This window comes from Vigna radiata, unplaced genomic scaffold, assembly GCF_000741045.1.
Source record: "Vigna radiata var. radiata cultivar VC1973A unplaced genomic scaffold, Vradiata_ver6 scaffold_253, whole genome shotgun sequence".
NCBI lineage: Eukaryota > Viridiplantae > Streptophyta > Magnoliopsida > Fabales > Fabaceae > Vigna > Vigna radiata.
Window position 1 is genome coordinate 172,034 of NW_014544138.1, and position 20,337 is coordinate 192,370.

The window sequence follows — 20,337 nt, forward strand, 5'->3', positions numbered from 1 at the left end:
TAATATTTACAAAAAATTTCATATGTTAAGGACATTTCTCAAATTGTTTTTCAATATTCTTAAGAATTGCAATTTAATATCGAGAAACTTCTTCAATAATAAATAAGTGCAACCTTCAAATTTCTACTCTAATGATCATGAGATGTATTTCATTGATTTTACAACTTCTGAGCATTGGAACTTTACGAGGATGAAAATTAATAGTGAAGCATTGATGAAAAATGAATAACACACTTAAACTAAGATAAAAAAGAAAAATAGGAGAATAAAAAGATATCTAGTGTTCCTTATAGGACTTCCTTCCAATGTGAAGAAAAAGTCCAAAAGTTAAGAAAATTATTAAATGTCTCACTTAACCTAGTAGGGAAGGAGTTGAGGTAGTGAAAAATGAGAATTAGAGGTTAAATGCTCAATTGGTCTGTTGAAGCAGCTTTGGTAAGTCAAATGTGACTTGCTTGAGCCCTTAAACTGGTAAAAAATGTGTCAAAAGTGGTAGATTGGATTTTGGGTCTATAAGTTGTGATTTTAGAGGTTTCGAAGTAGGAATTGGTCCATAAACACTTTATATTGATGGTAGGAAAGTTTAGAAACATTTGATCAAGTCCAATTTGGTATATAACACAATCTAAAAGAGTTTGAAGTTGGGAAAAATAGTTAGAATTGGTAAATGTGGGTTGAGTTGCATAATTTTGCAGAATTCGTGCTGCAAAATTATGCAGACTCGTTAAGCAAATAAATTCGCACAACGAGTGGTTATGGCGAGTTGCTCTCTATCTGAGCATTCGCACAACGAGAAGGTGCGTTGTGCGAATGGTTGTGGGGGTTAACTCTTTTTCTAATGATTCACATAGCGAATCAGTGCACTGAGCGCCTGATTGTGGTCTGGGGTCACTACCAGATTTATTCGAATAGCGAAGGGGTGCGCTCTGCGAGTTCTTGGGGGTTTGGACCACTGTTTAGGCTTTTGTATAGCGAATTGAGGCGCTATGCGAGGGGTTGAGGTCTGGTACCACTGAGAGTTTATTCGCACATCGAGATGGGTCGTTGTGCGGTAAACCTCTAGATTCGCTATATCAGAGTGTGCGCTGAGCGAATGGTCCAGTTTTTAGTTCACTCTTTACTTCTTTGCCTTAATTTGATCTAAATGAAGTGTTGAGTACATTATGAAGTATGTTTGAGTGTGTCTTACAGTATATAATTGATTGCTGTCATAAGTATGTTTCCAAGTAAAGGTACGTGGTTTCAAAGTGGTGAAAGTAAGTTGTAAAGTGAGATCTCTTGATGAGACTCAAGTAAGTTTAGAATGATTGCAGGGAGCTCAGTTTTGGGGGTTATCCTGAAACTCCAATAGTCTTTCATTCTCAAGTAGAGAGGATTGAACCATGTCGTGAGGAGTAGTAAGAGATCTTAGTCTCGGGGGCTTTCATTATGTCTCAAGGCCCGAAACATACTAACCTTATGAGTGTAGTAGGGTGAAACCCGTTGACAATGACTTTGCAAAGGCCATCACAAGTGCACAACTTGTCATAGCTTGACAATTTCATTCTAAGTCCGGACGGTCAGGTCTAGGTCATAATATCTTAGGATGTCTAAACTAGTTTATCTTGTTTGAATATTTATGTGCCTGTTGTATGTTATATTAATGTATGAATTCTTTTATATTTAGTTTACCCTTGCTTCTGTGTTTGTCTGTTTGTGTTGTTTTCTTATTTGCAATGATCACCTTAACTGGTGTGAGCTTAAGGAGGACATTTTTCAGGGGGTCCATTGGTTTGTAGAGAGAGAAGTAGCAGAATATAGAGTTTTGCCCTTCAAGGATGGAATGCTATGCTTTAGTAGTTTGTAATTTTTTGATAAGTTATCATACATGTAATGTTTTATTTTGATAGTTTTATTCTATTAAAATTGAATCTTACATTTAGACAAAATAGATCTAAGAGAATTTCTATGGGAGGAACCTAAGAATGAGAATAGAATAACGAAGAAATATGGGAAAGGATAACAAAAGTGAAAGTCAGAAAGGATAACAAAAGTGAAAGTCAGAAAGGCAGAGGTTACACATACCAGGGGCACATGTTCATGTTCATGGGATGCAACTAACTCTCAAACACTTGGTTTGTTACATGTTACAATACTTCCCATTGAAAGTAACCTCGTCCTCCTCGAGGTTGAAATTTGAAAATTGGAAAGTAATGTCTTCAACATCCTCCCAAGTAGTAGAGTCATCCTGTAAAGAATTCCATTGGATTTTAACACTTGGGGAATTAACTAATAGTCGAGTAAACGTGGAATACTGGGTGAACCTAACCTTATTGTCTCCGGAAGCTGGAGTTTACACGCAACACTCCCAGTACATTTGAATTACTTCAAAGGCTCCAAAATAAAAAATACTAAAATATTATTATTTAATTTTATAAAATAAAATATTTATATTAAATCTTAATTGTATTTTCATAAATTTTAAGTTTATATAATAAATTTATTTTATTTTTCCAAAAAGCTCCGTGCAACGTACGGTAAAAATACTGGTTTACACAAAATCATCGTGAGATAGAGTCATGTTTCTCTAATGTTCTATACAGTGCTCGTTTTACCTACATCTGTCACCACTCACGAACAAGACTTGTACGAGAGGCCAGCGTTAAGGTCGCCGCTGCGAGAGACACCACCACGAGAGGCGCAGCAGCGAGAGTCACCGCCGCTAGAAGAACCACCACAAGTAACATTGCCCTGAGAAGTGCCGTCACGAGGTCTGTCGGCTTTTCCCCGCTGGTGGGCGAGACTGCATCGCTAGACTCGCTGTTTCCACGCGAGTTGCAATTTTGAACGTCGATCCAAGCCCATCCAAAAAAAGTGACTTTTAGGCGACTCAAGATCGGAGAAGGAGAAGAAGATTGTAGACTCTTGAAACGCGATTTTGACTACCTTGGTTAGCTCGTTTCTTTCCCTCATTCTCCGATTCCACAATGCAAAGGGTAACCCCAAACTGCACAATTTGGAGGGGCATAGCCTCTAAGGTCAGAAAAAGCTTGTTTTTCATCAATGACCCTTTTGCTGTGCGGTCTTTCTCTGCGGTTCCCCTTGCAGCAGCCACGAAATTGTATAAACCGGAAATTCCGTGCGATTTCCAGAAATGGGCTTCGATTGGATTCTGTAGGACGTCGAAGTTCGCCTCTGGGTTCAACCCTCTGCAACCGAAACCTTTGGATTCTATTGTAGATATCCAGAGGTTGAAAGATCGATATCCTGAAGATATTGCTTCTATTTGGGATGATGTAATGTCTCGTTGATTACTTGTTCTTGTGTCATTTAAATTTGTTTGATTTGTAGACTCTGTTGCTATTCATAACTCAGTTTACTGAAGCTTCTCTTGGTTCGCATTAAGAGCAACAATTTGTTTGTTTGTCCTTGGCATTTCCTCTTCTTGTTAGACTTGTTTGAGTTTTGGGGAGTGAAAAATTAGTTGGACAAGATAGAAACTTGGACATAATCTCTAGGAAGAATGGAAAAGGAAACAACAAATTAAAATTTGGGCAGTTAATTGATCAATGGGAAACAAGAGGCCTTTCTTGTGTGTGATTAGTATGATTTAGGCAAAATGTCCATGATCACAAAGAAGAATGCTGATGATCTCTGTTGAAGCAATTGAGTTGTTCTTCTTTTGTGTGGGCCTCTAGGATTTTCCTTTGAATCTACTTTTAGTTTTGTTGCTCTTATGTATTATTTATTCACATACATTTTCGTTATTGTATTCTTAAATACATGTTTTGACTGTTTTTTTTTTTTTTTTTTTTTCAGTATCACATAGGAAGAGGTCATATTGGAGCATCTATGAAAGCAAAACTTTATCACTTGCTGGAACATAGAGCTTCAGAGTGGTATTTATATTTTATCAATATTGATACTATGAATTTGTTGTATTCTAGATTTCATGTTCTCAACTTTCTTTATCCTTGGCAGCCGATACTTTGTGATTCCTTTGTGGAGGGGAAGTGGATACACGACAATGTTTGTTCAAGGTTTGACAAAATAAATACTCTTATTTATTTGCTTGTAAAAAGTTAATAATTGTTTTCAATTAAAACTATATTACACTCGATTGATGATTTGTATTTGGGAAAGATGAAAATGTAAATATTATTTCCCCAGTTTATGTAGGTATTATAATGATATTATCTATTTCTTGGATGTGATTATATGAGAGAACTTGAAAGATTGAGAAAAAGAAAGAGATCATTCTAGGAAACTGTTGACATTGTAGGATTAGATGGAAAATTGGAAAGGCAGACAGATGGACCGGGAGCCCTAGTAAGTATGGTTTATGAAAGAGAGTCTGAATAGTTGCAGAACATAACACTGATCTCATATTTCTATTTCTACTAATAATTAATAAATAACGATCTAGAACACGTACTCGTGCCACAAGTACATAACCACCTTGATTGCACTCAAAATGCACTGCAATATACAACTTGAATAAAACTATTTTAGTAGTATTATTAGACTTATGCATGGACCGACAGTTGTTCTTGTCCACGAAAAGAGATATGTATACTGGTCAGGATAGGGAATTTTCCCCTTGCTCATATTAATATCTACAGAATATGGCTAAGATATTTTGATGTGTCCAATTATATATATGGACTATTTTGTAATCCGCTAAGCAAATAGGGATATATCCTAATTGGCAATTATAGCAAATTCAAATGGCTTGCCTGTACACTTCAAATATCATAACATAACCATTGACAAATCAACCAAAAGTGAAGCAGTAAGGAGTATACGCAATCATGTTTGGAGACTATTTTGATCCTTTATGAAAGAGAAGATATCTTGAAACGTAAAGATCACTTGTGTAGCTTTGGAATTAGATTTGAATAAAAAACCCGAAGCTGTAATGTTACAAGATTAAAGATTCAGTCAGATCAAGCTATTATTAGGAGTTCTAAAATCAACTTCATCAAACATAGAAGAAAGCATTACGTAAAGACAATCAAGAACAACAATGAAGCAAGTAAAAAGGAAAGTAAAAAGTGCAGAATGAAAATAGATTGAATCTGGAAATTAAAGATTGAAGAAAGAATTAGAACAAGGAAAGCAAACTTGCATGCCAAGAAAAATAGAACTGAGCTCTTGTCATTACTTTGCATGCCAAGAACTCTGAACCAAAATCTGACTTTGCAGAGAAAAGAAGATTGCGTAGCTCAAGTCTGAAAAGCTATTCAATATCTGTCTTCATCCATTCCTATATCTATCTCGTTCTGTCTCTGTCTCTGTCTCTCTCTGTTTTTGTTTTCCTATTCTAATGCACTTATTTATGCTAAAGCTAAATAAGCTAAAAACTTACTTAGCCCAAAACTGTCTAGGCCCAACCCAGCATTACCAGGCTGACTTTTACAGCACCAAGCTTCCAAATGCAGTGCAACAAGCTGCAAAAGATCACACAGCTCTGACTTGGATTCCTCAGCCCATCACACCTTCAAAGGCAGCTTTACTCGTGTCCATATGCGTTATTCAGGTTCATGAGAAGTTCAGCTTCTCCAAACACCTTCAAACTTGGTCTTGAACTGTCTTATGCACCATCTTTGCTGCATTAAGAGTAGCTCACCTCTAAGACAGTGGAATGATGTTATGAATCCAAGTTAGCAACATCAAAACTCAGAAATTGTTGCTAAAGCTAGCTCCTAGAACATTATTCTACTTCTACAAAAGCTGTCATAAGACCAAAAACACTATCTAGACCAAAAACACCTTTAAAAACACTTTATTAACAAGTTTTTACAAAATCACAAATTTCCCCTACCAAAAACTAAATCTGAACTAAAAGAAGGTAATTAACACAAAACAATGCCCAAAGGAGTGCTAATAACTACCTAAAACTAGACAAAATAGGGACTTAACACATCCCCACACTTAAACTTTGCATTAGTGGGAAAACTACAAAGAAGATAACAACACACAAGCAAAACATCAATATATAACTCTGGACAGAATAAAAAACTTTTAATGCATAGCTGGAATCCGTGAGCATCCAGAGAATCCAAAACAACACTTTGAACTTCTAACCAAGTCAGAATTAGCTAAAATAAGGCAAATACATTAAGAATTGATCAAACCAAACTCTAGAAACAGAACTGACACCACTGGATAGTGTTTACCCTCATGCTCTTAAGTGTGTTTGGGTTAAGTATTTGTCTCTCAGCACATCAGGAGCACCAACATTGTCATAGGCTTGGAAAATCTCTCAAATCAATCACCATGTTAGAACAATGCACTCATGATCAACAGGTCTTTACAAAGCTTGTAATGTGGCTCGGGTAGGGGTAGGATAGAGGAAAGGTTGCAGAGCTAAAACCAAGGAAATATAAGGCAGCTATCGGGAAAATCTAGAAGACACGTGTGAGTTCAGTAGCTTCATCACAAGTCAGACCTTCACATCCTTTTGTTTTGTTATTTACTTTCCAATTTCCTTTATTTTTTTTTTTTTAACTATTTCTTCCTTCTTTCCAATCATAGACCACAACTTTTTTCAGATTTTCTATTTTTCTCAGTTTCAAACTTCTTTTCACTTCTGTTCAGCATTTTGCCTTTGATCAAACTGTTTTGGCACACTTCCCCCACACTTGAGTTTCACAGAATTTTCCGAAGTACTTTCACAGCCCCTCACAAATCCATGGTTAGGTGATCATTTGTTTTTCTGGTCTAAGGGCTTGTAGTGAGCTAGAAATCAAAAGGTAGGCTCAAAACTGGGTGCAGTGGAAAATCTGATCAAGATATGCTATTTTGCTAGTGAGTTAAAAACAAGGAATGGCTATATAATGTCAAGAATGCATCATACAACTAGCAGAATCAACAAGAGATGATACAAGTTCTGGAATGTTAGTATCCTACGTGCAATCACACCAACAAAAAGCAAAGGTGCAAAACTCACTTTGGTTCAAATATGTCAGAACTGGTTATCACAATAAATTATGCATTTTACCTCAAACAAACTATTCTAAACAGGTCAAAGAACTCACTGGAAAATCAGCAAAAACGGTAAAAAGATTAATTCTAAACAGCTTTGTAAAAGGTTTTCAAATAAACTAGCTAAAAAAAATTCAGCAAACTGAAAACATCATATGAAACTACCTTGACACTAAAAAAAAAACAGTCTTAAAAATCTAAAAAGAGCAAATGTATCATGCAGAAACTAAGAGAAAAAAAAAAAAAATTCTCAGAAAATTTCAGCTCTCCCCCCACACTTGAAACACATGTTATCCTCAATTTGTAAGGGAGTGAAACTGATTCAGCAAAGTTAAGCAGAAAACGAAAGGCAAAATGTTCTGAGATAAAAGAAAGTAAAGTGTAAAGGAGGAGTAAACTCAGTTTAGAGGGACTTCAATCACTGGTTCTGCGCCCCCTTTGGATTGATCAAAGGCTGTGCAGGTATTGCACCAGACTTTTGCTGCACTAGCTCATTGATAGCAGCAACCAGTTGGACCAATTTGTGTTTTCAAGTCTTGAATAGTGGTTTCCATTGTAGGGTCTGATCTCACATGCTGTCGAACTGTTTGTGGTTGCCTAGCCATCTGAATCTGCCCATCAGTGGTGCTGCATTTTGTCTTGATGGTGATGGTGTACACCTCTGCTTCTGGTTAGCATTATATGGCTGATTTAGGCTGTTTTGTTGCTGGGACTGATTCTGTGGTGGTCCATATCTCAGATTTGGGTGGCCTTTCCATCTTGGATTATACGTATTTGAAAATGGGTTGTAGGCCTGCTGTTTCTGACTTTGATTAGTCCAAGCCTGTTGTGGTGGTCTAAAACTGTCCTGTTGGCCTGAGAAAATTCCAGCCTACTTAACTAATGCAAAATTGAGTAAATTGATCAAATGCAAATGCAAACAAATGTACAAGGATCCTACTTAACTAATGGAATGAAGAATTTAACAAGATAAAATGCAGAATTAAAAATCCCGATTCTAACCTAGCCTAGAAAATTGAATAAACTAACTAAACTGTAAAAACAGAAAACTTGCATTGGAACAAATTTCAATTGATTAAAGGACAATATTAAACATACAAACAAGTAAAACAAGTGCTAAAATGTAAATGGAAGTTCAGAACTGGGATTGTAAAGAAAACAGTAAATCAAAGCAAGGAAAACTATCTACACCAGAAAACACTCCCCAATGATGTTCATATGGTTCTGCTTTTGGTTGCCAAGGATCATTTCTGATTCCTTGGAGTATAAGTGGTCACTTTGTACTCACAAAGCCTCAGCATTAATCCATAACTGAGTTTAGTGGGTTACAAATGTACAATTCTTATGCACAACACTAGAAAAATAAATTCCGATGAAGAAGTGGAAGAACTTTGGTTCAAACATTGAATGTAAATGTGCACAAACGTAAGACAGAATCTAAAAGCAGAAAACAGTAGATTAATTGGTAAAAGATTTCAAGAAAGGTATATTTGCATTGAAAGCTAATTGCAATTTGAAGAAATAGCAGCGGTAGAACAAAGAATGTCAAGAACTTGATTGTCCAACTCACTTTGTAGTCAAGACAACCTTGCACTTCAAAGAAACTCTACTCTACTTGCTCGAAATGTAAAGTGTTTACACTGATAACTCAGAAATTGAAAAGCTCTTTCTAATTTTCTGACTTTAGTCTACTATACTCTAGCCTAAGAAATGGAACCTACAAACTGTTAAAACTGTCTACAACAGGTCATGTTAACTTCCAATTACAAGTTAGATTTATTTGCAAACTGTTCCAGCCAGTGCAAATGCGTATGCAGCTTCTTCAAGTATCCAGTCCTCCAAGTCACTGCATCTTCATCCAACAGGCTAGTGCAGGTCACGCTGTCTTCTCCAATCTATCATGTTAAGTTCCTTACTGCTGGCAGCTGGTTGCTTCAACAGCTTAGACCAGTTCCAGGTCTCTTTGGCAGCAGGTCAGCTTCCTTTGCAAACTTCTCTACTCATCACAGCCCGAGCTTAGTCACGTTGAGGTGCAGCTGTATTTACGTTGGCAGCTTCTTCAGCATGTTTCAAGTCACGCAGCTTTTATAACTGGATTGGTTCTTCAATGTACAGAAATTCACAAGCTGGACTTCCTCTCAAGTGAACTGCAGAAGCACATAACAGTACCTAGAAACACTATTTAGAGGTCTGAATTACTCATTAAAAATCAAATTAGAAACTGGCTTAGACTAATCAAAGTGACTAAAACAGAAATTAACTACAGCACAACTAAAATCTACTCTAGAAATAGGAATCAAATCTAAAATCTATTATTTACTAGACTAGAAATTAACTAAAATCAGAACTAAACTAAAATTATAGTTAAAAACATTTTACCAACACTTATCTTTGTAAAAACAAGGAAATTTATTTTAAAAACCAAATCTGTTCTAAAAATAGAAAATTAAGACTAAACTGTACCCAAAAGAAGTGCTATTAACTACTTCAAAACACAACAAATTAGAGACTCTTTACATGCTTCCTATGCTATCTTTGATATTTGATAAGATAGTTGTCCTCTTCCTTCCTTTCTTTTCTTTTCTGGTTGGTTTGTTTACCCATTTTGTTTGAGAAACTATTTTCACTGGCTTCTCTGGTGTGAACGAGTAGTTTCCAAGACCTATAATCTCCATTGCATTTATAAATGTCTGAATCTGGTTGAAACCTTGTCCACGGATAAGTATAACTAGTTGGGGCTGACTGTTTTCACTTGTTTTCTTCCCATCAATCCTCATATCTCTACTTGCAACATTATTATACTGTCTACTGTGAAATACATTTTTCATATTCCTTTTTTTATTGTTTTGATTACCTGTAGTCTTTAGCCTTTTTACGGAACTTTCAGTATGACAATGACACGTTTTAGAGATTTATGTTAATGTCTGATAGGTTTCTGGATTGGAAACCTATTTAATTTGCACTCAACACACACTCACAGCTAAGAAAAGAAGAATATACTATATAATTCTGTTATTCAGTATAATGAAATGCTCAGCCAACAACCTCCAAGAGAGCCAAATTCTCTCTCCACAGGGTCCACGTGATCCTGTCTATGCAGTATAACTAATCCCAAAAAGTGAAATATAATTTCCATACATAAGCTCTCTTATAGGAGCTTTATTTCCCCCACTATTAATACTGTTATAACCGCCTAACACCTCTCTCCCTCTTTATTCCCTTTTTTCTTCCTTTCATAAACTCTCCATACCCTATCATTACCCACCGCCTGATGTTCAACCTTGTCCCCAAGGTTGAAGTCTGGAAACTGTTCCTGGATAGTGAGCACGTCCTCCCATGTTGCTCCCTCCTTTCCTCCTTCCTGCCATTCCACCAGGATCTGCGGTATTAGCTCCTTATTCCTTTGTTTCTGCCTTCTGTCCAGAATCTTGAGTGGCCAAAACATTGGACCGGCTGCTTGCAATTCATCGGGCAGATCTTTCTCAACTTGTTTGGTACCCACTGCGATCTTCAATTGAGACATATGGAATACAGGATGTATCCTTGATGTGTCGGGTAACTGCAGTTTAAAAGCAACCTTTCCAATCTGTTGTAGGACTTTAAAAGGCCCAAAGTAGCGTGCTGATAATTTGGGATGCAGCCTGGTGGGCATGGAAGTCTGCCTATGAGGCCTAATTTTTAGGTAGACCCAGTCATCGACCTTAACTTCAGATGGTTTCCTCTTCCTGTTAGCATATTTGGTCATCATATCCTGTGCTCTTGTTAAATGAAATCTGAGTTGCTTGAGTGCCTCATCTCTTGTTTGGAGCTCTTGAGCCACAACTTCTACTGCAGTTTCTCCAGGTATGAACCGAGTGAGTGCAGGAGGTGGCCTTCCGTAAATAATCTCAAATGGGCTACATTTAGCTGCCCCCTGATAGGTAGTATTGTACCAATACTCAGCCCAGGGAAGAATTGAATTCCAGCTCTTAGGTTGTTCTGAACAAAAACACCTCAAATAGCCCTCCAGTATTTTGTTTAGTACCTCAGTTTGTCCATCAGATTCTGGGTGGTATGCAGTACTCATGTGCAGCTGGGTGCCCTGCAATCTAAATAACTCCTTCCAGAATATGCTAAAAAATAAGGGGTCTCTATCACTGACCACTGACACTGGCACTCCATGCAATTTGACCACTTCTTTAACAAAAATCTCTGCTATGGTCTTGGCAGTATAGGGATGCTTTAAAGGAACAAAATGACCATACTTACTCAAGCGGTCGACCACTACCAAAATTGCATCATGTCCTTGTGATTTTGGCAGCCTAACTATGAAGTCCATGCTGACTTCTTCCCAGATGGCTTGCGGTATTGGCAAAGGCTGTAACAAGCCTTGGGGAGAAGATGCCAAATACTTGTGTTGTTGACACACTAAGCAACTGGCTACAAAATCAGTGACAGGCTTCTTCATTCCTACCCAATACAGTGATTGGGCCACCTTACGATAGGTCCTATAAACCCCTGAATGTCCTCTAGTGGTGGTGGTATGGAACTCTGCTATAAGCTTAGGAATCCATACAGAAGTGGCAGATAGCACCAACCGTCCTTTGTAGTGAAGTCTGTCGTTTTCCAAAGTAAAGGCAGGATGAGAATTAGAATATGCTCGTACTTCTTGTATTATCTTCTTAAGAGTATCATCTTCCTCAACCTCCTTCAATACCTCTTGAAAATCCTGCCAATATGGTCTTGCAATGATCCTCAATTCTACCTCTTCCTCCCCCTTATCTTCCCCTTTTCTTGACAAGGCATCAACCACTCTATTGGTCACCCCTGATTTGTAAACTATGTCAAAATCATACCCCAACAACTTTGCCAACCAATTCTGTTGATTTTGAGTTGTTATCCTCTGTTCAAGCAAATATCTGAGACTCCGCTGATCCGTATGCACCACAAACTTTTGACCCAACAAATAAGGCCTCCAGTGATGGATGTCCATGACCAAAGCCATGAGCTCTTTTTCATAAATGGATTTATTTATGGATCCTTCTGACAGTGCTTTGCTAAAAAATGCAATAGGCTTTTTGTTTTGAGTGAGAACAGCTCCTACCCCACTCCCTGATGCATCACATTCAATGTGAAATTGCTGTTTGAAATCCGGTAATGCTAAAACCGGTGCAGTAGTGATGGCATCCTTCAATCTGGCCATAGCTTTTGCTGCTTGAGCAGACTAGGTAAACTGCCCCTTCTTCAACAGGTCGGTCAAGGGCTTTGCAATTTTTCCATACTCCCGCACAAACCTCCTGTAATAGCTTGTGAGACCCAAGAAACCCCTTAAGGCTTTAAGGGTTTTGGGTTCCGGCCATTCCTCCACCGCTGCCACTTTTTCTTTATCCATCTCCACCCCATTTTCAGAAATTACATGCCCTAGGTATCTGATATGCTTCCTCCCAAATTCACACTTCTTTGCATTAGCTACCCACTGGTGCTGTTTCAACATATCTAACACTTGCCCCAGGTGTCTCAAATGTTCATCCCACTCTGTACTGTATATTAGGATATCATAAAAAAATACCAGTACAAACCTCCTTAAATATGTTTTCAGCAAATCATTCATCATACTGTGGAATATAGCTGGCGCGTTGGTGAGGCCAAAGGGCATAACAAGGAACTCGTAATGTCCTTGATGTGTCCTAAAGGCTGTTTTCTAGATATCTTCCTCTCCCATACGAATCTGGTGATACCCAACCTTCAAATCCACTTTGGAGAAGTATTTCGCCCCTTTCAATTCATCCAAGAGCTCCTCTATGACCGGTATCGGAAATTTGTCTGGAATTGTGGCACGGTTCAAAGCTCTGTAATCAATGCAAAAGCGCCAACTGCCATCTTTCTTTTTGACTAGTATCACNGGACTTGAATAAGGGCTGGTACTAGGTTGTATGATTCCCACTTTCAGCATCTCAGCTACCTGGTTTTCAATCTCCTCTTTCATCATATGAGGATATCTATAAGGGCGGACATTAACTGGATCAGTCCCCTCCTTGAGCATAATACGGTGGGCTATATTTCGGACTGGAGGTAGACCGCTGGCCTCCTTAAATACNTCTCCAAAATCTGTCAACACCCGCTGCAAGCCTTCTATTTGGCTTCCTGATAAATCNTGACAGTTTTCCACTACCTCTGAGTTTATCTCTGCCTTTCCCAAGGTCCATACTAAAGTCACCGCTTCCACCGCTTTCATTTTCATCAAAGCTTTCGGTTCCACTATTTTCCGTGCCAAAGTGGGGTCCCCTTTTATCGTAATTATCTTTTCTCCCTGCTTATAGATCATTCTTAATTCTCCCCAATTGATTGTTACTTCTCCTAATTTAGCCAACCACTCCATCCCCAAAATCAAGTCCACTCCTCCTAATTCAAACAAATAAAACCGCTCCAGCACCTCTGTTTCCCCTATATTTATTGGGACTTCCCTGCAACAGCCCCTCGTTTCTTTTTTTCTACCATCTCCCAAACTTACCTTATACGGGGGTGTATCTTCCACTGGTAAACCCAACTTCTTTACCAGATCGGTGGCTATAAAATTGTGGCTAGCACCACTATCAATGAGGATCATGACCCGTTTTCCGAAGACCCACCCTTGGAGCTTCATGGTTTTGTGCGGAGTAAGTCCGCCAGCGGAAAATGACGACAGCTCTTCCCCACTTTCTTCCTCTTTGTCACCGTTGATCTCGTCTTCCCCCATAATCACCACCCACAAGTTTTTTTCTGGGAATGATGCCTTGGACTGTAGGGGCCTCCACAATGGAAGCACAACCCCTCTTCCCTCCTCCTGACGTATTCGAGGTAAGGCAGATTCCTTACGCCCTTTCCACGGCCGTCGCTCACGGTACCGCTTCCAACTCGGGACGCTGTCGTTCCCTGTGGACCTTCTCTTCGAATCGTTGCTGTATTCTCTGCTACCCCTGATCGTCCCGGACCCTGTTTGATCGGTTCCGATCTCGCTACGGTGCCGGTCCCACCTTGATATCGCCCCCATGACTGGCCGCTCCTGGCTCCGGTTCCTCCCGCCGTTCGCGCCCCTCGACTCGCCTCCTCTACATCCCACGCCACCTCTATCGCCGATAATAAATCTCGGGGATTATGCGGACGAACCTGACTTCTGACTTCCCCTTGCAAACCTGCGAAAAAATATCCCAGGAGCTGATCCTCCGATACGCCCTTCGTCTGCGCCACTAACATTTCAAAGTCCTGTATATANTCGTCGACGGTGCTNTTCTGTTTGACCGCNGCTAGTCTCTCAAACACTGTTCCTCTGTCACNACCTCCAAACCTCCTTANTAGAGCTTCNCGCAACCCCTCCCATGTNGGCGCCTGCATTTTTTCTTTCCAGAANCGATACCAGTAACTNGCGCTNCCTTCCATGCATATGTATGCCAGTCGGAGCTTTTCCCTCTCCGTCACCTTCTGGATTTCGAAGAATTTTTCTGCGCGAGAAATCCACCCTAGCGGATCGATTCCTTCAAAGGTTGGTAACTCGACCCGCTTCACCCAATTTGGTTGCGCGCCACTACTCNTATCTTCTTCGTCATCTTCTCTTCGNTCTCCTCNGATTCCATTCACTGAATCNTGACTTCCCTCCCGNTGGCTCTCAACNTTTCGTCCTCGTTCTCCAAACATTCNCATNAATTCTCTAAGTTCTTGCCGTAAACCCATCGTCTCCGCTTTCAACCCATCCACCGTNGTCTCTAAGGTCTCCATTCGTCCCTCGATCANGTTCATCCTCCCCTCCAATCTTCCTTCTAATGCATTTAATTTTCCCTCCATCTCTCTCCGATCTCTCGCTNATCCNGCAGGTNNNACCAAATTGATAGGTTTCTGGATTGGAAACCTATTTAATTTGCACTCAACACACACTCACAGCTAAGAAAAGAAGAATATACTGTATAATTCTGTTATTCAGTATAATGAAATGCTCAGCCAACAACCTCCAAGAGGGCCAAATTCTCTCTCCACAGGGTCCACGTGATCTTGTCTATGCAGTATAACTAATCCCAAAAAGTGAAATATAATTTCCATACATAAGCTCTCTTATAGGAGCTTTATTTCCCCCCCACTATTAATACTGTTATAACCGCCTAACACCTCTCTCCCTCTTTATTCCCTTTTTTCTTCCTTTCATAAACTCTCCATAGCCTATCAATGTCAGATCTTCTGAATTGTTGAGAATGATTGTTGGTTAGACATACTAAACATCCTCAATAAGAAACCATTATTTTCATTGTTGTCTCACATACATATTCATCATTTTCTTGCAGTCCAGACGCCCCACATGCTTTTTACAGGTCTTGAAGATTACAAGGCCAGGGGAACACAAGCATCACCCTATTTTACTGTCTCCTTTTACACTGAATTTGCAGAGAGCAAGGATTTGGTACTAATCCGTGGGGATGTCGTATTTACCAGCAAGCTTACTGATTCAGAGGCAGAATGGCTTTTGGAAACTGCTCAGTCTTTTTATTTGAATGATGCAAGGTACAAGCTGGTTGAGAGGTTCAACAGAGAGACACGTGATTTTGAGTTCAAAGATGTCTTGCAAATACTGAACATGCCTATTTTGTAACCTTTTTTGAATTGAACAACTGCTAAACTAAAACAGCAGTGAGGACAAAGCAGATGAAGGATAGGAAGACAGTAACTTTTTCATCATTTAATCATATTCTTTTTTTTCATATGGAAGAGTGTCTTGGACTGAGCTTCCTCTTATATTGTAGTCTTAGATTCAGTCTTTTGTTTTTCTTTCATGCTGATTCAATAAATAGATCTTGTATTGAATCTCTGCTTCAAAACATTTACAAACAAACAGGTAAAATAGAAAAAGTTTTGTTTTTGTCAGTTTGTATTTGATTACATATATTTCAAGAGTTTTCAAAGGGGTCATGGACTTAACACCCTCCCTCGAAGCCAACATAAACTACAGAAGAGGAAGATTTACAGTACTGTTTGGAATTGCATGTTACCATTGCAATTAACACACCTAATTCTTTTAAAATGCTGAATTGGAAACTCATTATAGTTCCAACCATAAATTGCATCTGTCAATAATTGTAACTATAACATGTCGTTCATTGATAAGATTATAATGAGTTCACCTTCCGCTCATAAATGGTGGTAACTTCAATTTGATGTTCTATGCTTATGGCCATGACAATGCCACACAGAAGGTATCTGACCAGAGACACAAAATATTTGCTCACTATTTATATTGGTGAATGCATTAAATGAAATGTGTTCTTAGAGATTTGAATTATATATACGTCCCACTGATTTCATTGTGAAATTAATAAATTATTGGTTATGCAAATTATTATTGCATGTAAACTTTTCCTTCATAACTTCATTTTATTCAACAAGTGAATATATATATATATATATATATATATATATGCCATTAGGAAACTGTGGAGAGAACTAGAAGATATCAAAACGTAGATATCAGTAATTTAAGTTCTCTTTTGAGAAATTTCCTTATAAGCACTTTCTAAATGATTTTTTCAGGAATTAATTTGAAAAATGTACTTTTATTTATTTTTAAAAACTATGATTTTTAACCAATATAAAATAATTTTAGTTTATGAAAGAATTAATTTTATTTTTTACTTTTTTTAATCTTTTCCTCCATAACATAGACTTGACGAAAATAAAATTTAATTGTGAAAATAAACAGAAAATTTCCACACCAAAATAAATTATGAGCGTAACGTGACAAGATTTTGAAAAGCAAGAAATAGAACCACATTTGAATGGTTCCAATGGATTTCTATATCTTCATTGCCTTAATTACCATTCATATTTCACTTTCATAGAAAGAAAAAGGAAGATTCAATGTTTTAAAAACTAAGGTCCAATAAATAAGCAGTTACATGCTTTAACTTGAATGTTTGACTTATTGTGCAATGACAATGTCACAATTATTTGTTATTGGGTGTTTGAGAAATCTCCATGGCAGCTTTGAATATCACATCAAAGGCTTTCTCTATGCAAAACTTGAACTTCTGTTCATCAATGAATCCCTTTAGTGTTCTCAAGGTGATCCTCAACACTTTCACATAGCTCATAATAGTTATGTCTATATTCTGTCAACACACACAAAAACATGTTACAACGTACAAAAGTTAGGTTGCCGGATTTAGTAACTTTGTTTTTGAGAAAAATCATGTAATTTTGGTGTAACTTTATTAATTTCTATAATATTTTTTTTTTGAAAAAATTCTCTTTTAACAAATGAAAATATACTAAAGGTACGTGAAGGAAAAAAAAAATCACAAAATTAATGGTTTTATGCATTTTTTTATGTGAATGAATTGAATAATGTTAAGATGAAACACCTCTCATTTGACACATTACACAAATAAAAAAATCATAAAAAAAAGTAAAATTTTGTATTTTTTTAAAAAAAAGTAAAATTAGAAAAAAATAATATTAAATAAATATAAACAAATTTATAGGTGTCAAAATGTCATTTTTCTCAAATGAATTTAAGTCTAAAAAACATATGAGTAGTTGAATAAATACCTCAGGTCCACCAGTCATAGTGAAATATAAACCACTTATGGGATGATTTGCTACAGCCATTTGTTCCAATGGCCCAAAAATGTTTGATATAACAACACTGCAGTTTCCTAGAGTGTTGTAGATGATTTTAGCCACAGCCTAAGACACCAACATAAAAATATCAGAGCACTTGAATGGAATATAGCAGAGAAGTTGCATGCTAATAATTAAGGCTGATTCTTCATGCTATATGTATGGCTTGTTTTAGGGTTATAGTTTATACAAATTGAGAATTGATTTTATAAGATTTGAATACAAGTTATACGTAAGCAATGATAAAGATTGTAAAACAATAATCTTAAAAAAGCATTTTCCTTTTATAAGATGAATACATACCTCGGGGCCTTTTAATTTCATCTCCAAATCTAAGAGCAAACCTATGAGATAAACACTGAAAGAACGTCTCTTCTTCTTTATAAGTTTTCTGGCATTCCAAACAAACTCAAGAGGTTTATAGCTTTTGGATTGACTTAGCTTTGGAATAGGCACTTGTAGGAAAGATATTTTGTTTCCCCATAAACCTTTCACCTTTGAATTTTGCATCTCTTTCACTGATTGGTACCCTTTAACATTTCTTGTGTTCAGCATTACCACTGCAGTCGATTTTGCTTTTCTAGCCATGTATTCAATCTCTTCCATGTACAATCGAATCCCATAGAAAATCATCCCAGTAATCACATCATTTATCGTCTGCATGCATGCAAAAAACTAAATAAATCAACTTTTTCAGACAATCATCATATTCGCTAGTGATATTGTTGGAAATCCCACGTGGACTAGAGATAAAACTAGAAAATGAGATTTTAAACCTAATTTAATCCATAAAACCAACTTATAGGATGAGGTTTGCACCTTATTTATATATATTATAAATTAGTCTAGTCGATGTGGGACTTCCAACACATATCAGTAAGAGTTTTTTTTGAATGATCTAATCTTACCACTCCAAGCTTGGATTTGATTGCTTTGACATGATCAAGAGATAGTGATATGCTTGACAAGGCAAAAGGCATGGACTCAGTTCCTTCATATCCAGATCTTATTGGTGTTTTGTCATCTACAGCCATTCTTGTCTTCACTAAGCTTGATCCAAAATCTAACATGGAGCTAAAAAAGGAGGAGATAAAAGAAGGTAACTTCTGAATGACGTTTTTCTTTGAAGCTTGTGAAGTTGATGATGCTCTTGAAGGAAAAGTTAGTGGAAGAGAAGGGTCATCGATTCTTTCAAGACAAGAAAGAAGTGCACCCATCAGGGAGTAGCCATCTCCAAGAGCATGATGCAGCTTGAAAATTACTGTGCCTGCAGCCTTGCTGGTTGGATACTTAATGATATGAATTTCCCACAGTGGTTTGTTTTGAGGTGTTCTTTCAGTCAGAATCTTTGTCACATACTCATCAAAATACTCATCGTATAATTCAGATTCTGGAAATTTCGGAATCTTTACATGCTCTTCAGGCTTTACTTCTACCCTTTTCCATTTCCTTTTACCATTTTCGTCTCTTATCTGTTGTTAAGCAATCAACTTATCATTCACAACATAAGTATTTTACCATTTTAGTATTTTAATTTTGATACCAAATTCCATACAAAATTGGAATTTGATTATATAATGAGTTTTAATATATTTTAATTTTTAAATTTTAGAAATAAATAAATATAGTTTTTTCAATTTAACTTAATTAAGTTAAATTTTTTTATTATTTATATCCTTTAAACAAATTTAAATTTAAATAACCTGAAACACGATTTAAAAAATTGAAAAAAGTTAATATCATTAGTTTAAAAAATTATATATTTTATTTATTTTTAAAATTTAAGAATCACTAATATATGAAAAAATATATTGGATATAAATATATTGTAATTTCACTTTTAATTTATGAGGGTTTTTATTATTATTTTCTTTTTGTTTTAATTTTGAAAAATATAAAAGAATTACTTTTTATTGTTATCATTATTTGTCATTCTTTGTGTTTTAAAAGAAAGAAAATCATACTTGTACCCAGTATGCATGTGATACTCCTAAAAAACAAAATCTTAAAACTCAAATCGAGACATATTTTTACATTTATTTGACATATATAAGGATAAAATAGTCATAAAAATGTAAATTTTAGTATTATTTTAAGAAAGAAGAAACTAAAAAATACATAATGATAGTATCAAATGAATGTAAAATATTTAAATATGTTAAAAAAATATTTTTCTTTTCAAAATAAATCTAAAAGCTAATTATAAGAACAAAAAATATAGTAAAGGATGGAAGAGAAAAGAACCATGATAGAGGAGAAACGTGGGTTGATGGGGAGGAAGACATCCTTAATCAAAGGTAAGGTCTTTGAGTCATCAATTGGAATTTCCATTTCGAGAAAGCCAAAAACATAGGAACATATGAAAGAACTGTTGAAATATTGACCTGCCGGACTCACTGGTTCTTCAACCTCTTCATATAATTGATCCATTGAAATTGTAAGACTTGAGAAAATGTTGTTTTTGGATGCTAAGCCAAACCAAACCATGATGAATATATAGCAGCAGCATTGTTGTTTGTATAAGATAAGATGCAGAACTGCCAACTGCTGTTTCATACATTAATGATGGTGCCAAATCAATTGCTTTCACATTGTTGATCAAAAATATATTAATGTCATTGCCAATAATTATTGAGGCATTTAGATCAGAATGGAAAAGCGTATACAATTAGAAAAGGTCAAAAAATGACGAACCATAGTTTCAAAATAAATTTAAAATACAAAAATTGTTACGCTATAATTTTAATGAAACAA

The 20,337-nt window shown here is 36.7% G+C and overlaps 2 protein-coding genes across 4 annotated transcripts; one reads left to right on the forward strand and one right to left on the reverse strand.

The window, feature by feature from the left end:
• The first annotated feature begins 2,535 nt into the window (after window positions 1-2,535).
• Window positions 2,536-15,831, forward strand: LOC106755371. Of its 3 annotated transcripts, XR_002667095.1 has the most exons (5): window positions 2,536-3,275; window positions 3,799-3,878; window positions 3,961-4,019; window positions 8,713-9,154; window positions 15,255-15,385. XR_002667095.1 is itself a non-coding variant. In XM_022778274.1 (4 exons), the coding sequence occupies exons 1-4, from the start codon at window positions 2,967-2,969 to the stop codon at window positions 5,564-5,566; spliced, it is 648 nt and encodes a 215-aa protein (XP_022633995.1). In that variant the 5' UTR covers window positions 2,536-2,966; the 3' UTR covers window positions 5,567-6,708. The 3 variants fall into 3 exon arrangements, 2 of the variants coding, with proteins under 2 accessions (XP_022633995.1, XP_014493003.1); XM_022778274.1 differs by lacking the exons at window positions 8,713-9,154; window positions 15,255-15,385 and adding an exon at window positions 5,367-6,708; XM_014637517.2 differs by lacking the exon at window positions 8,713-9,154 and having other exon boundaries at window positions 2,537-3,275; window positions 15,255-15,831.
• A 986-nt stretch (window positions 15,832-16,817) lies between these two features.
• On the reverse strand, window positions 16,818-20,070 carry LOC106755381 (O-acyltransferase WSD1). The gene is made up of 5 exons (XM_014637528.2): window positions 19,828-20,070; window positions 18,492-19,055; window positions 17,887-18,240; window positions 17,512-17,649; window positions 16,818-17,072 (listed from the first exon to the last, which is right to left on the reverse strand). Exons 1-5 carry the CDS (start codon window positions 20,068-20,070, stop codon window positions 16,908-16,910), a joined length of 1,464 nt encoding a protein of 487 aa, XP_014493014.2. The 3' UTR covers window positions 16,818-16,907.
• Between the last annotated feature and the right edge of the window lie 267 nt (window positions 20,071-20,337).